We start from the raw sequence: 17585 nt of genomic DNA on the forward strand, positions 1-17585 counted from the left end.
GGATCCAGCTAGTCATACTGCTGACCTCATGTCTCACATCAAACAAGTTATCCCAACCATTCCAGCACCGAATTTCCGGGGACACACCTCATGTGCCCCTCTAAAAAGATCTAAAATTCATTTTTTTTGGCCCCATGACACAAGCCTAACTGTCCCATGGAAAACCAAAAAGGATTGGAAGTGAGAATGCCCTCTCTTGGTCAGAGAGATAATCTCCTCTGATGTCTTTTGCCCTTACAGATATACCCTGGAAAGATATACCCTGTGCTACCTCCCTTCAAAAAGGAAATGTATTTTCCAAAACATGTTGGGCATAATGGTACCAAAATGCTACTCCTATGGCTTCACCCCTGCCTGTTAGTGTATCTGGTATAACCATGTTAGAGCACAGATGACTGACCGTAGTGGTATATTTGTCTGTATTTTATTTATTCATGTTTTTGTCTCATTACTGTCTTTTTAAGATGTATAAATAAATTTTTTTGAATACTTTTACAATGGTTTTGAGTGCTGGCTGTATTTAAACCCCACAGAATTGTGACCAACATTTTCCTGTTCTATATTAAAATAGGAGGACAGCCACACACTCTCATTGATTCACCCACCACACAACCACCTTTCCTGTTCCAAACAAGGCAACCATGATTTTGGTTAAAGAGTCCCCGGCCTTTAAGGACCCGGCGGACAGGAAGGCGGAGGCTGTGGCCTGCAATGTGTACAGCCTGGCTGGTTCCGCACTGAGGCCGATATTCACCATTGCCCTGGTGTCGTAGACTCTGACCTAGTGAGCTAAGCTCTTACATCATGACATGGAAGGAGAACAGCTCACCCTGCCTTTGCTGAGCTGGCATTCCAGCTGGTCCAGGGGCTGCAGTTTGTGTGACGCCTCTTTCGATGCGGCTCCCCTAGTGGCTTGGCTCTCTGCTTCGTCAATGTTCTTTCGGTGGGTCTTTTGGCTCAAATGCTGGACCAGACTTCTGAAAAGGCCTTGACTGATCTTCCCGTTTAAGGAGATCGCCTGTTTGGTGCTACCTTGGCTGACATAATTAAAGGTCTCACAGGGGGGAAGAGTACCCTTCTTCCACAGGCTACTAAGGACAAGGACCCTCATCGTAGATGTGGGCCCTCCTCGGCTCATAAGAAGTTTTTTTTTTTTTTTAATCATCCTTCAGGGCCTTCTCTGGAGGATCCAAGTGAACTTAGTCTTGCAAGTCAAGATTGGGCTTCTCCAGGCCCAAGGACAAGGCCCCTTCAGCTTGAAGGTGCGCCCTCACCCGTATCGGGGGTGGGGGGACATCTTCGCTGGTTCGCGGACCTGTGGACTTCCCCGGTACAAGACAAGTGGGTCCACAAAGTCATACGGTCCGGCTTCAAGATAGTTCTGTTCTTACCCTCCGGAAAGGTTCTTTCCTTCCAATGTGTGACTGTCCCTGATCCACTTAGAGGCTCTTTGGGGCAGTGCAAGACCTTTTACTTCAAGGGGTGATTGTCCCGGTTCCCACTTTGGAACGTTTTCAGGGGTTTTACTCAAATCGGTTTAAATCCTTCCTCCCCTTGTATTGGACAGTGGTCACCACGGACGCCAGCCTTTCGGGGTGGGGAGGTGTTCTCGACAGAGATTCTGCTCAGGGGGCCTGAACCCTGGAAGAGTCCACACTTCCAATCAATATCCTGGAGCTCCGAGCGATCAGACTGTGTGCCTGGAACATTGGACGAATCTCCTCCAGCCGTGGCTTATGTCAATCATCAAGGGGGCGCAAGAAGTGTCCTGGCGGCTCTGGAGGTAGCCGGCATTCTCAGGTGGGCAGAACTCTTGTTTCAGCCCTTTCTGCCGTACACATTCCTGGAGTGGAAAACTGGCAGGCGAATTACCTCAGTCGGCAGGCGTTGGACTCGTCTTCTGAAGGTGTTTCATTAGTTGTGTCTCGGGTGGGGCACCCCTGAGGTGGATCTGTTGGCATATTGGCTCAACAGAAAGGTGCAGAGGTTCGTGGCACGGTCGCGGGATCCTCTGGCGGATGCCAGAGACACGCTGGTGGCCCAGTGGGGTCAGTATCGTCTGATTTTACGCCTTCCCTCCTCTCAAGCTCCTGCCAAGACTTCTACGCAGGATCGAGGCAGAAGAGATTCTGGTCATCTTAGTGGCCGCGGACTGGCCTCGCCGGGCTTGGTACGCCGATCTGGTGCAGCTGGTTGCCAACGTTCCTTGGAAGCTTCCTCTCAGGGAGGATCTGCTGTCCCAAGAGCCAGTCTTCCACCCTGCTTTACAATCTCTGGCTTTGACGGCTTGGCTGTTGAAAGCCAGGTACTGAAGGATAAGGATTGGTATGAATCGGTGATTCCAATGCTGTTAAAAGCTAGGAAATCTACTTCTAGGAAGATCTACCATCTTATGTGGAAGACATACATTGCGTCTGTGGCTCGGATCTTGACCTTCCTTCACAGGGAGGTTGAACATTAATTAGCCTTGAGTACCATCAAAGGCCAGGTGTTGGCTTTGGTGGTCTTGTTCTTTCAACGACCCCTGGCCACACACTCCCTGGTGTGTACCTTTCTTCAGGGTGTTCTCCATTTTGGTTCCTCCAGTGCGGTCTCCGTTGCCACCTTGGTACCTCAATTTGGTGCTTTCGGTCCTCCCAGAAGTTTACCTTTTTGAGATTCTTCAGGAGATTCCCTTGTTTATGCTGTCTCAGAAGGTGGGAATGAATACATTATGTTGACTGGCGGCGTTCTCCTGTCGTTCACCTTACTTGGTTGTTCAGAGATGAGATGGTTCTTTAACCCCTGTCCATCATTCCTTCCAAAGGTTGTCTCTGATTTCTATTTGAATGAAGACATTGTGTTGCCTTCCCTGTGTCCCAAGCCAAAACATCCTAAGGAAATTGCCTTGCATGCCTTTTTGGATGTGCTACTGGCAATAGGGGTGTACCTGACAGCTATGGAGTCTTTTAGGAAGTCACTATTTGTGCTTACAGATGGGTCTCAGACAGGGTTGTCAGCTTCCTCTGCGACCAATCCCAGATGGATCAGAGACACTGTGATTCAGGCCTATTCCATCAGTCGTCCGGTTCCTCTCTTCCCTAACAAGGTGTACTCTACTCGAGCGCTCAGTGCCTCCTGGGCCTTCCGCCATCAGGCTTCAGTGACGCAGGTTTGCAAGGCAGTCACCTGGTCGTCAGTACACACTTTCACAAAGTTCTATAAAGTGGATGTGTTGGCATCTGTTTTTTTTGGTTTTGCAGGCTGCTTTTTAGAAGACTTGTTCCTCCTTTGGGTGTATTGTTTTTTTCAGGTGGGCTCCAGTTGTTTTGGTTTAGCCTCTGTTGCCTGGTTGGCTACTGTTTTTTGCCTTGAGAATTTTTTTTTTTTGTTCCCACCCCTCATGTTTAACGCTGCTTTGGGACGTCCCAATGGTTAAGAATATCAGGAGCGGTGTCTGTCAATGATCGAAAGAGAGAATGGGATTTTTGACTTACCGTAAAATCCATTTCTCTGAAGTTCATTGACAAATACAGCACCCGCCCCTCTGTGGAGTTGTAATTCTTCTGACACTGCTTGTAACAAAACCTATAGTACCTATAGCAGAGAGAGGGAGTATACCCCCCTGGGACTGCTCATAGCTGTAGACATACTTTTTTTTCTGCCTAGTGTCCTACTCCTATAGGGGGCAGTATAACCCAATGGTTAAGAAGATCAGGAGCTGTCTCATCAATGAACATCAGAGAAATGGATTTTATGGAAGTCAAAATTCAAATTTTTGCTGATCTTTTACAAACAATTTGCATAAATAGTTATGAAGAGGGAGAAGGCAACATTAACTTGTATTCACATTTACTTTCATTTTAGGCATCCAACATGTTCGTCACTTGCAGAAAAATATCTGATTTGAATGGCATGTTGTACAATTTTTATTGAAATATCAAAGGTTTTGCCTGTTCTTTGCGTGCTCTTCATATTTGTACACGTTTTCTTTTTTTAATCAGGAAGTAACGTTAAAGTTGCTGTTTTTGACACTGGATTAAGTGAAAAACATCCACACTTCAAAAATGTAAAAGAACGAACTAACTGGACCAATGAGAAGACTTTGGATGATGGTGGGTATAAAGTTAATTCTACAAACAGATCTGGACTTTCCAAATCTACTGTTGTAAGATCGTGATTGGAGCACAATTTGATTGTATCCTAGGTTAGGATGTGATCACGATAGACAATTTGCCAAGCCTTAATATGTTTGGCTTCATGCCCCACTGTATATAGGGTGCTTCTATATACAATGGGTCATGTATAATGGGACACTGTATATAGGATGCATCTGGTTTGCCATCTATGAGGATACTGTATACAGGATGCTTCTATGTATGCCATTTATATTAGGGTACTGTATAAAGTGTGCTCCTATATACAGTGAGGTATGTTTATTGGGGTACTGTATTTAGGGTGCTTCTTCAGTTGCCTGTTAGGCTTTAAAACAAGCCCACACTTACTGAATGATTTCTGTAGCTGCAGGCTACTAGGTGGCTTAGTGGTCAGTCGTCCTTCCTTGTGCTTGCGTATGTTTCCTTCCACACTCCAAAGGCATGCATAACTGACTCCTGTCTAAAATTGTTACTAGTATATGTGTGCGTGCATGTGTGATAAGGATCTTCGACCATAAACTTGAGGCCCATTTACACCAGAACGTGATGCAGGAAATCCACATTCTGTACGCGTTTCCCCAGCTGCAGTTGCAATCTGCAGAGGCAGTCAATGATAAGTTAATGACACCTTGTTTCTGTGCGATTCCTGGTGTGAACCGGCCCTTAGGCCACGGACTAATGTGAATGTACAGTATGTAAAACACTGTGAAAAATTGCTGACGCTTTAAAAAATAACTGTAGTGAATAAAAAATGGAGAATGTCTACTATGTTGACACTGGAAAGGCTTCCAAGTCACTGCTGGAAGAGATGAGTGGGATAAAGCTGCCAAGATCTTAACTACACCCGACCTTTATCAACTTTGAGAATGCGCAATTTAGTCATTAAAGCCTTTTCTAAAAGCTTACTTACTGTTTATTTAGTAGACCTTGCACCAAAATGAAAGTTGAACGTATTTAGTCACCGCCATGTAAAAATGTGTAACTTTTAAAGTGATTCTAAAGCTTTATTTATTTTTAAATAAACATGTTCTACTTAATCACACATTTAAAAATGGTTAAAAACGTGGAAAATCTGTGGAATGACTTGAAGACTGCAGTCCACAAATGGTCACCGTCAAATGTAACTGAAGTTCTGCAAAGAAGAGTGGGCAAATATAATGAAGTCTAGATGTGCAAACTTAGTAGAGACATCTCCCAACAGACTAAAGGCTGTAATTTAAAGCAAAATGTGGTCCAACAAAATACTGACACAAGGGGGTGATCCTTTTTCCAACTGAGGGACTGTCTTTGATTAGTTTTTACATTTTTTCTGACATGTTGATCTATCTTTCACTTGGATGTTATAAGTTGCACTAAGTAAATACAGCTGGATAAAACAAAAACTGTCTGTCTTCCTTTTAGGCTGCAAAGCAACACCATTTTATTATTTTAAAGGGGGTGATTATTTTCTAAACCCACTGTAGGTATACATATATAAACCATTGGTGGCACATTGGGAGTTGAAAGCTGGCTGAAATTGCTAAAAAGAATTATAGCTAAATGTTTAAAGGTTTGGGTGGGGTAGTTTAACTATAAGGTTTACTTTTGGGGGTTAGGGTTGTTTGGAGCAACTTTTTTGGCTCCAAAAACTATTGTACTACCCAAATAAAAGCTCATTATATAAAATGTGTTCAAATTTCAAATTTAAAGCCTTATTTAAACAGTACTGTGATGGTCATGATCAGCCTGTTGCATTATTGCAGGATTTGCCACAATCCCCTATAATTTTTTGTTCCTTTTGTTTGCCTCAGGTTGCAGTGGTTATGTTGCCGCTTGCCCATTTGTTACATGAGAGCCAAAAAGCTGTTAATCTGATCTAAACTTTTTGTCTTTTCTTTTAAAGGGCTTGGACATGGGACTTTTGTGGCGGGGGTCATTGCCAGCATGAGAGAATGCCAAGGATTTGCCCCAGACTCTGAGCTCCATATATATCGGGTCTTTACCAATAACCAGGTACTCCATATAATGTAACACTAAAAGGCAAACCACATAAAATATAATATCCCCTGCAATTTGGTTCTAAAAATTGGGAAGAACATACCATTATGGCAATTTAACAGGCTAAAGCCTGGTACACACTAGTAGTTTTTTTTTTTCTTTCTTTTGTTCAGCCCAGCAGGAGCCGTTGTACTAACTATTCGAGATCAGTACAACATTCTTCCCTAAAGTGCTATTGTGTTCTGGAAGAGGGAACCCCCTTCCACAGAAGCTGCTGTACGGCTGGATTCTGTTGGACCGACTGCAGCACACACGACCGGTCTTTATTAAACCGGCCGATGCCACCCGACAGTCGGCCTGTGTTTACTAGACTTTAGACAAGTTTAGGACTTAAACACCACCTGCACACTTGGTTTATATTTTAGTAACTGGCTTGTCATTATGGCATAGAAGTGATTTGGGACCTAGGCAGTTTCTCAGTACCCCTGCATGGCATTGAAGTACTCTTGAGCCTGCCATACTTCTATGCAAGTCCAGAACCCCCATAACAGTGTCTAGGGTGGTGAGCAGTAGAAGAATAGTAAACTCGGGTCACGTGAGCATCCAGTGGCACTGTAAAAAAAAAATATATATATATTTTGTGCAATAACGAAAAAGTTATTGCACATTATATCATCCTGTAAGAGAGGGAATTACAGGATTTGTCAGTGACGTTACAACCACTTTTGGAATGCTTTCAGAAATAAAATTGCTAATAGTTTTATTTTTATCAATTATAATGGAAAGTAAATGAACAGAAGAGAAATCCAAATCAAATCAATATTTGGTGTGACCACCCTTTGCCTTCAAAACTCAGCAAGTAGGTTGTTCCAAACATCTTTGAGAACTAACCACAGATCTTCTGTGGATGTAGGCTGCCTCAAATCCTTCTGTCTCTTCATGTAATCCCAAACAGACTCAATGTTGAGATCAGGGCTCTGTGAGGACCAAATCATCACTTGTTCTTTATGCTAAAGATAATTCTTAATGACATTTGCTGTGTGTTTGGGGTCGTCATCCTGCTTCAGCATAAATTTGGGGCCAATCAAATGCCTCCCTGATAGTATGGCATGATGGCTAATTATCTGCCTGAATTCCTCAGCATTGAGAACATCATTGATCCTGACCAAATCTCCAACTCTTTTTGAAGAAATGCAGCCCCAAATTTGCAAGGAACTGTTGCCAGCAGACACTTATTATTGTATCGCTCTCCAGCCCTTCGGTGAGCAAAACGCCTCCTGCTACAGCCATATATATGAGATTTTGTCTCCTCAGTCCAGAGCACCTGCTTCCATTTTGCTGCACCCTAGTTCTTCTGTTTTCATTCATAGGAGAGTCACTTAGCCTTGTTTGCACATCAGAGGTATGTTTTTTTGGACACAATTCTTCCATGAAGACCACTTCCGACCAGACTGGTCCCACTGGTTTCTGCCAATTTTGTGCTGATGGCGCTTCTGGACATCTTCCAGTGTAGAAGGGAAGTAAGCATGAGGTCTTTCATCTGCTGCATTAAGTTTCCTTGGCCGACCACTATGTTTTACGGTCCACAACTTTTCCATCATTCTATACCAGGGGTGGGGAACCTTTTTTTTGCCAATGGCCATTTGGGCATTTATAAAATCATTCGGGGGCCGTACAAAATTATCACCTTAAAAATTAGCCTGTTATATTTGGTCAAACATTTAATTAACTCACCCCTAATGTGATGGCTGCAACTGATTCTCTTTGGTGAGGTGTGTGATGTTAGCTGGTATTGATGATGATGCTACTCGCAACAGGTTTTCCAGGTTTGGGTCGGTCAGTCTGGAGCGCAGTCGACTTTTTTGTGGTAAGTTTTGAAAAGAACTGCTGGTGGGTATAGCTGGCTGGTACTGCTGTCTCAGGCTGGTACTGCTGTGGGTACTGCTGGCTCAGGCTGATACTGCTGTGGGTACTGCTGGCTGGTTCTGCTGTGGGTACTGCTGGCTCAGGCTGGTACTGCTGTGGGTACTGCTGGCTCAGGCTGGTACTGCTGGCTGGTACTGTGCTGTGGGTACTGCTGGCTGGTACTGCTGGCTCAGGCGGGTACTGCTGTGGGTACTGCTGCCTCAGGCTGGTACTGCTGGCTGGTATTGCTGTGGGTACTGCTGGCTCAGGCTGGTACTGCTGGCTGGTACTGTGCTGTAGGTACTGCTGGCTGGTACTGTTGTAGGTACTGCTGACTCTGGCTGATACTGCTGTAGGTACTGCTGACTCTGGCTGATACTGCTGTAGGTACTGCTGGCTCTGGCTGGTTCTGCTGTGGGTACTGCTGGTTCTGGCTGGTACTGCTGTGAGTACTGCTGGCTCTGGCTGGTACTGCTGTGTGTGCTGCTGGCGGGAAATGCTGGCTAGGAGAAGTGTAGCAGTGCCGCGCTGGAGGAAGAGGTGATGTTTCCTGTATTGGTCACAGGCGGAGTGCATTTGATATCACTCCGCCTGTGACTCACTCAGACTGCCATAACGGAGCAGGAACTATACAGGAAGCATCAGCTCCATTCTGACAGATCAGCTGAGAGACACAGACTCAGCTGCATGGGGGGCTGGACCAGATGACTTCAGGGGCTGCATACGACCCCCGAACCATAGGTTCCCCACCCCTGTTCTATACTATCAGGAAGCCGTGTGGTTGGCCCAAAATGTATTCTGTAAGCAGGACAATGACCCCAAACATACAGCCAATGTCATTAAGAACTATCTTCAGCATGAAGAACAACCGGGAGTTCACACTAAGGCTGGTCACACTAAATATCGATTTGATTTATATTTCTTCCGTTCATTGATGGATACAGGTCCTGATCTTCCTAACCATTGGGTTATACTGCCCAGAAGTAGGACACTAGGCAGAAAAAAAATCTGGCCTACGCCTATGGGCAGTCTCTGCTAAAGGTTTTTTTTTTTTTTTTCCTGCCTAGTCAGTAGTAAGGTCCTAGTTCTTTGCTGGGATCTCTGGTCCTGGCAATTTTTTATTTTTGGATAGGATTTTTTCTTCTGGATTTTTTCCTGCGAGATCTACAGTCAACTGCCGGACTGGGCGGCAGGATGGATAATCTATATCCATTGGTCACCCCAGTCTGGCCAGCGAGCGCGCGCAGACCTCATCTCCACGCTAGGTCAGCCGTGACATAGCCCCACTGGACAGGCGCTGGCCTGCGAGTTAAACGCCTCGCGAGGTCGCATACGACCTGGGGTCTTGGCCTGAGTTGCAGCGTTCCTCCTGGCCGACAGTTCCCCACCCCTCATTTCGATGGAGAGGTGGTTTCGATGGAGAGGTGGTGCTCTGTGGCTGGCAACTGGGTGGGCTGCCAGAGCGGTAGGGGTTGTTCCTTAGCAGTGTTTTACACTTTTTGGGGTCCCCCTGCTGACTCATGGAGTCTTTGGAGCACATCCCCCTCCCTCACCTGATCCCCTCTGAGGCTGCATCCATCCATCGATGCACTGACAGCAGTCCTGGAGTCCTTGGTCTCCCGGGTGGAGGTGGCTTTTGGGCAAGGGGCTGACACATAGCACCCCCCACCTTCCCCTGCCTCATCTGTCTTATCAGATCCTGAATCTGATTTGGCCATTGTGGACGTGGGTCACCCTGCTGGGTCTGCGACCACGCACCTTGAATCCTCAGATGGTGAGAAGGATTCCTCCAATTCTGCAACTGCGTACGAAAAGGTGCTGTGCGTGATACCTTTAAAAATGGAAGACGCAGCCAAATCTGTGGCGGAGTCCCAGGTTCCCTTTGGCATTCACAAGCAGTCCAGAGAGGAAAAGGTGTTCCCTTTCCCCTCCTATTTTGACAGAATTCACTAAATAGTGGGGACGACCAAAGCTTCCCCTTGGGGTCCCTAAGCGATTTTGCTAGACAATACCCCTATGAGGAGTCCCTTCTTAAGAAGTGGACTATTCCACCGGTGGTGGACCGTCCGGTTTCCAGATTAAACAAGGCAACCATGATTGCTGTTGAGTCCCCGGCCTTTAAGGACCCAACTGAAGGAAGGTTTTCATGGGTTTTACTCAAACCGGTTTACAATCCCCAGGAAGGAGGGCAAGGTGCGTCCATGTCTGGACCTCAAGGCGCTGAACTGCTTTGTGCGGGTGCAGAAGTTCAGAATAGAGTCCGTTCACATAGTGGTGGCTTTCCTGGGATTTTTCTTGCCTCCATCGACATCAAGGATGCTTACCTTCACATTCCAATATGTCGGTCTCCCGCGCTTCCTCGGCTTGCTGTGGGAGAGGAGCATTATCAGTTTGTGGCGTTACCCTTTGGTCTCGCTTCTGCTCCTCGGCTCTTTAGGAAAGTGTTGGCCCCAGTGCTAGCATTGTTACACCAATGGGGGATTGTGGTACTGGGCTACTTGGACGACCTCCTTCTGCGGGCTGAGTCTCCTTCTGCTCTGGTGGAAAACCTGGAAATCCCCATACGAGCTTAAGGGTGTTTGGCTGGATTCTCAATTTTCAGAAGTCTGCTCTGGTTCCATCCACAAAGCTGGGCTTTCTGAGTCTGACTCTGAACAAACTCCAGAAGCTGCAGGCTGTAATTCGTCTCCTGCTTTTCAGCAGATAGTAATCCCTCCAGGCTTGCATGCAGGTGCTGGGCCTGTTGAGGCAGTTCTGTTTTGCACATACGAGGTCCCTGCAAGGGAGATTCTGGCCAAATGGGACAAGAATCCGCAGTCTCTGGACAATCGGGTCCGGCTGAGCCGGGGAATGAAAGGATCCCTGATATGGTGGCTTTGTGCTTCAGCTGGACAAATCCTTTCTCCCCTTTTTTATTAGACAGTGGTCACCGCGGATGCCAGCCTGTCTGGCTGGGGAGGCGTCCTCTGCAAAATTTCTGCTCAGGGGGTCTGGACTCTGTGAGTCCAGACTACCAATCAATGTCTTGGTACTCTGAGTGATCAGACTGTGCCTGAAACATTGGACAAATCGTCTTCACGGATGTCCAGTGCGCATTCAATTGGAAAATGTCACGGCCGCGGCTTATGCCAATCACCAGGGGGGGGCACAAGAATTGTCCTGGTAGCTCTGCAGGTAGCTGGCATTCTAAGGTGGGCAGAAGGTTTTTTTTTTTTTTTTTTTTCCCCCTGCCCTCTCCACCGTACACATTCGTGGGCTGGAAAACTGGCAGGCGGATTACCTCAGTCGGCAGGCGTTGGGTCAAGGGGAGTGGTCCCTTCATCCAGAGGTGTTTCATCAGTTGTGTCTCAGGTGGGGCATCCCTGAGGTGGATCTGTTGGCTTCTCGGCTCAAGTCAAGTCGGTCAAGGGAACTTCTGGTGGACACCAGGGATTTGCTGGTGGCCCGTGGGGTCAGTATAGTCTGATTTATGCCTTCCCTTCTTTCAAGCTTCTGCCAAGACTTCTATGCAGGATCGAGGCAGAAGGGATTCCGGCCCCGGACTGGCCTCGCCAGGCTTGGTACGCCGATCTGGTGCAGATGGTTGCAGACGTTCCTAGGAAGCTTCCTCTCAGGGAGGATCCACTGTCCCAAGGACCAATCTTCCATCCTTCTTTACAGTCGCTGGCTTTGACGGCTTGGCTGTTGAACGCCAGGTGCTGATGGATAGAGGTTTGTGTGAGTCAGTGATTCCAACGCTGTTAAAAGCTAGGAAATCTACTTCTACGAAGATCTACTATCGTACGTGGAAGACTTACATTGCATGGTGTGAGTCTCTTGGGGTTCATTCTCGCTCCTTTTTTCGGTGGCTCGGCTCGTGACCTTCAGTGGGGGGTTGAGCATAAACTTGCCTTGAGTACTATCAAGGGTCAGGTGTTTGCCTTAGTGGTCTTCTTTCAATGGCCCTTGGCCACATGCTCCCTGGTGCGTACTTTTCTTCAGGGAGTTAGGCACTTGACCCCTCAAGTGTGGTCTCTGTTGCCGCCTTGGGACCTCCAGAAGCCTCCTTTTGAGAATCTTTGGGAGATTCCCCTGCTTGCGCTGTCCCAGAAGGTGGCCTTTTAGGGGGCTTTCACCTCAGCGTGCAGGGTGTCGGAATTGGCGGCGTTACCTGGTCGTTCACCTTACTTAGTGATTCACAGTGATGAGGTGGTTCTTCGCTCCTGATTTTCATTTGAATGAAGACATTGTCTTGCCATCCCTGTGTCCCAGGCCAAAGCATCCAAAGGAAATTGCTTTGCATGTCTTGGATGTGGTCCGGGTGATTAGGCTGTACCTGGCTGCTACAGATTCTTTTATGACATCACTCACTATTTGTGCTTATGGATGGGCCTTGGAAAGGGTTGTCCGCTTCCTCTGTGACCATTTCCAGATGGCTCAGACAGATGGTGATTCAGGCCTATTCCATCAAGGGTCACGTTCCTCCTTCCCCTGTTAAGACGCACTCTACTCGGGTGCTCAGTGCCTCCTGGGCATTTGTTATCAGGCGTCAGTGACACAGGTTTGCAAGGCGGCCACCTGGTTGTCGGTGCACATTTTCACAAAGTTCTATAAAGTGGATGTGTTGGCATCTGCAGATGCTTCCTTTTTGGCTGCAAGGTTTTGCAGGCTGCTGTTTGGAAGGACTTGGTCCTTTTTGAAGGTGTATTGTGGTGTTGGTTTTTTATTTTTTTTTATTTGGCGAGTTCCAGTTTTGAGCTCCTGTTTACCTGGTTGGCTATAGTTGGCCTTGGGAATTTCTTTTTCACTGTTACCACCCCCTCATGTTTAATATTGATTTGGGACGTCCCAATGGTTTAGAACAGTGGTCCTCAACCCTGGTCCTCAGGGCCCACTAACAGGCCAGGTTTGCAAGATAACTGAAATACATCCCAGGTGATATAATTTGCTGCTGAGTGATTGCAGTACTCTAGTCTGCATTTCCCCAAGGTAATACTTAAAATCTGGCCTGTTAGTGGGCCCTGAGGACCGGAGTTGAGGACCACTGCTTTAGAAGATCAGGAGCTGTGTCCAATGAACAAAAGAGAAAATGGGATTTTTGACTTACTGTAAAATCCATTTCTCTGATGTTCATTGACGGACACAGCTCCCACCCCTCTGTGGAGTTGTAATTCGTCTGACACTGCTTGTAACTAAACTGAGTACCTATAGCAGAGAGGGGGAGTATATCTCTGGGACTGCCCATAGGCGTAGCCAGACTTTTTTTTTTTTTTTTTTTTTTTCTGCCTTGTGTCCTACTCTTGTAGGGGGCAGTATAACCCCATGGTTAAGAGAAGGTGCTGTGTCCCTCAAGACCCAAGTCGCAATCAACTCAAAGTATGATCATATTTTCCTGTTTACAGTCTGACTTTCTTGAATAGTTCTAAAGTTTGCCTTGTTTTTCTGTTTTCAGGTCTCCTATACTTCATGGTTCTTGGATGCCTTTAATTATGCCATCCTTAAGAAAATTGATGTTCTAAACCTCAGTATCGGGGGACCAGACTTTATGGATCATCCGTTTGTTGATAAGGTCTGTGTGTTTTTTGTTTTTCTTGAAAAAAATATTCTTCTGTAACCAGATTTGAAACTCTTGCTGACTGTGTAAATCTTGTATGCAGTGCTTAGAAAAGTGGTCTTTAAAATCCCAGTAGCCACACATCTACTGTATGACCACAATGGCCTGAGGTTGTGTGCGGAGAACGTACTCACTGCACACTCCCAGCTCACTGACTGAGCTGTCACCCATGGCTTTCAGTTAAGAATTGAGATCAGAAGCCAGCAGGATGGGTTCCCGATCAGATCACCACTTAGAAATACTTTTTTGCTCTATGTAATGGTTTTGTGCAGGGCAGCCCTGATCCTCCTCTTCTGGGGTGCCCCGCCTTCGCTCCTGGCTCCTCCTGCCGACTCTGCCCTGCCCCCTGCTTCATTTTCCCTGAATTTGTTTGAAAGCGGCAAGAGCCAATGGCAATTGAGTTTATTAAGGAGGGAGAGCAGCGCTGGACTGAGATCGGGCTCAGGTATTTAGACTGGGCTGGGGGTGGAAGGGAGCTACCCCTGAAGGTTCTTTACAACTACTTTAAAGCCCACTTAAAGACCGCCCAGAGACTGCATTAGGGGATAACCTATACCTGTGCTTGTCAAAGACCACTATCCAGGTACCTTTATTCACTAGTAGGCATTTCCAGGTGCCTGCTGGGGAGATTCAGCAGTGTCTGAGGATCCTGGGTTCTTGGACTTTCTATATTCTATGCTTTTCTGTTAGAGCTTTACTATGTTTGGCTAATTTAAAATAAAATGCTGATATTACAGATTATTTTTACTAAGCCATGCATCTTAAAAAATAATCAGTCTGCTGTGTTTGTTGTTTTTTTGCTGTTTAAAATTATGCTGCGGGTCTGTACCAGAGGGTACTTTTGGGAGGCAGGAGGACGTTCTCTGCTTTGGGCTGATTGCCAACAAACAGCATTAAGGAGTCAAGTTGGCCAAAGTGAAATCTATATATATTTGTAGTTGACTGCAGATGACTCTGTTTGAAATGGGCTTGCCTGTCGGCACTGCTAATTTTCTTCTAAGACCAAAAAATAAATCCTGGCAATAGTGGGGTGAATGCAGAAACTTACTAGCAGAGCTCTGAAAGTCTTGTCACAGCTCTCCCCCAGTGTGGTGAGAACATATGTTGAATAAAGTGATAAAGGAGGTTTATTGACTTCCATCAAAGTGCTGCTAGTGTTAATGCTGTGCGTTTTTTTTATATAGGTATTCTTCAGAACTCCATCTTTTTATGGTTCCCCAGCCAGTGCAGATGAGCATAGAGTGAAATCCTCTTTTTGCCAGGCTGCTTTTCTTATAATGAATAGAGATACTCATACATTACTTTTGTTTCTTGCAGGTTTGGGAGCTCACAGCCAACAATGTGATCATGGTTTCTGCCATAGGAAATGATGGACCACTTTATGGGCATGTATTATCCAGAAGTGCTTATGTTTAATGACAAAATAGTTAACTACATTTTGTTGTATATTCTGTACACAAAAGAAACCTTGTCTCAAGATATTGTAACAAGCTTAAAGTGGAATTCCAGTCAAATCTTTACTATACTTATGCTCTCTCCACTGTTCTATTCCTATTCTAACTACTCTGTAAAGGAAAATGTGTCTATACTTGCCTATTTTGAGGGCGCTCCAGATGGGCTCCCAGCACTGGCTTCAGTGTAGAGGAGGGACAGCCGACAATACCCCACAGTAACCCTATGGGTGACGTCACCGCATAGGTCCTGCAGCCGTTGTCTGCGATTTTTACTGAAGCCTGGCTGCTGGAAAGATCATATGACTGGACTGGAGCGTCCTCAGCATAGGTAAGTATAGACCTTGCTCCTTTACGGAGTAGTTAGAATAGGCTTAGAATGGGGGTGGGAGCAAGTTTAAGTATAGGTAGGCACACTGTTTGCATTCAGGGCTGCACACCCGCTCTTGCATGCCTGTGAAATTTTCACATATTGTCCATGCAGCTGCTGTGTCTGCATTATTTCATATGCTGTCTGCACATAGCTCAGGCAGATGCTGGTTTAAAAACAAATGCCTCATTCTAGCAGTCTGGGTGCCAGCGCCAATGTGAATGAAACCTAACTGTAATTTAGAGAAGGGGATTTTTTAGATATTCTACTTTTCTTCACTAAAAAGTTTGCTATCTGCCGACTCCCCCTTGCTCCAAACATCCGCACGGTGCCGGCTGCTGGGTGCATGCTCCTGCACTGCAGAGCCTGTGGTATGAGAGCCTTTGTAAACTCAGGTCCATCATGCAGCCGACCTTAGAGCTGACGGCTTAGCTATCCATAGGCTGATGAGAGGAAGGAGGGGTGTCCACAGAATGATGTTTATGTAATCAGATGACATGCCTGACACATGCCTACTGCTGTGAGTGCAAATTTACTTGTATTTTTATTCTCTTAAAGGTTACTGCACTATGAGCCGGTGCACACTGTTTTTCTGTGTGTACTTTTTGTCACAAAACACTGAACTTATTGAAATTATTTATCTTTTTTGTGCTGACCAGAACACTTAACAACCCAGCTGATCAGATGGATGTCATTGGTGTTGGTGGCATTGACTTTGAGGATAACATTGCTCGATTTTCTTCGCGAGGGATGACCACATGGGTAAATTTGTCTACTAATAATATAGCCACACTCCGCAATTATGAACTATGTAAACATCCTGAACACATTACACATTTGTTTTCATTGTCTGTAGAGATTGGAAGCCTTACTTTACTCTGCTGATATTGGGCCACCTTCAGAAGCACCCTGTGGCGATATCTTTGGGCTCAAACTTAGCAGAACAAAACCATTTCTGAACAGTTTGAATTGCATGCTGTAGTTCGTGGCACCTTCTACCTTTTTTTTTTTTTTTTTTTTTGTTTACATGCTTGGGGGTCTTATCTCTGTTCCTATCCAGTATGTCTGTTTCTGACTAGGGAAGCTGCCATATCTCATTTAAAAGATACAGTGCGTCCAGAAAATTATTCACAATGTTTCACTTTTTCCACATTTTATGTTAGTCTTATTCCAAAATGGATTAAATTAATTTTCTTTTCTGTTCATTGACAAACAAAACTCCTGATATTCCTAACCATTGGGTTATACTGCCCCCTACAGGAGTAGAACACTAGGTAGAAAATAATTCTGGCTACCCCCATGGGCAGTCCCTGGGGCATACTCCCTCTCTCTGCTATAGCCACCCAGTTTTTCTAAATAAATGTATATTGGTGCACTTAACTAAAAAGGGGGTGGCTGCATTCGAACTCTAAGAACAATAGACTAAAGAATATGCAATAAATAATAGAGTGCGCTCTACCTGTGCTGGTGTGTCCTATGGACTGGTCCATCTGCTTTGATTGCAGTATAACAGATTGTATCTGGTAAGGAGCCATCTACAGTGTACATTCAGCCCCACTTACACTTTAGGTGGATTGTGTGGAGTACCCTTTCTCACTGATTTCATCCAGAGCACTTCATGAGAAGGGATTATTTGGACACTTGCCTGTTTGGATAATGTCCAGTTTGACGGTTCAATAAGTTGATTTTTTATTGAGTCTTTGCACGTAGCACCTTTTGTGGAGGGACATTTTATTCACGTTTTGTCTATCCATTTATTTTCTACATAATTTCAAAGTTTTCACATATATATTTTGTCACACATCATTTGCGGTTTGATGCACAATGTATGATATTCATGTGGTGTGGATTTATGTTTTTTACCTGGTGGTGGCTCCTACCTGGGCCCCCGGTCCTGCCTGGATCTGCCCTTGAGATCTGGTCTCCCTCCCTGTAAGACTTCTAAGAACATTTTGTTGTACCCTGTATGTTTCTTTACACGGTGGCCATGTTTGTGTAGTCTAGCGGGCATTTTCTTGTGGTTTGCTTTTGGAAATCGCCGCAGCCATGGTAGTAAAGCCCTGTGGGCGGTGATTTCGACGGTGGGAGCCCTTCCTCATCATATGGTGCTGACTCCTGGATCATTTTACTTCCTGATCACCACACATGTAGTG

At 45.7% G+C, this 17585-nt stretch overlaps 1 protein-coding gene across 1 annotated transcript in view; it reads left to right on the plus strand.

Annotated features, from left to right (window-relative positions):
* MBTPS1 (membrane bound transcription factor peptidase, site 1) overlaps positions 1-17585 on the plus strand; it is a 77767-nt gene that overhangs the window by 18493 nt on the left and 41689 nt on the right. Inside the window, exons 4-8 of the mRNA XM_082269775.1 lie at positions 3984-4094; positions 6019-6128; positions 13450-13566; positions 14929-14996; positions 16092-16194. Coding sequence (XP_082125901.1) covers positions 3984-4094; positions 6019-6128; positions 13450-13566; positions 14929-14996; positions 16092-16194 — 509 coding nt within the window. The remainder of the gene's footprint in view (positions 1-3983; positions 4095-6018; positions 6129-13449; positions 13567-14928; positions 14997-16091; positions 16195-17585) is intronic.

Source organism: Pelophylax lessonae (assembly GCF_965119305.1).
Source record: "Pelophylax lessonae genome assembly, chromosome: 10".
Lineage (NCBI taxonomy): Eukaryota > Metazoa > Chordata > Amphibia > Anura > Ranidae > Pelophylax > Pelophylax lessonae.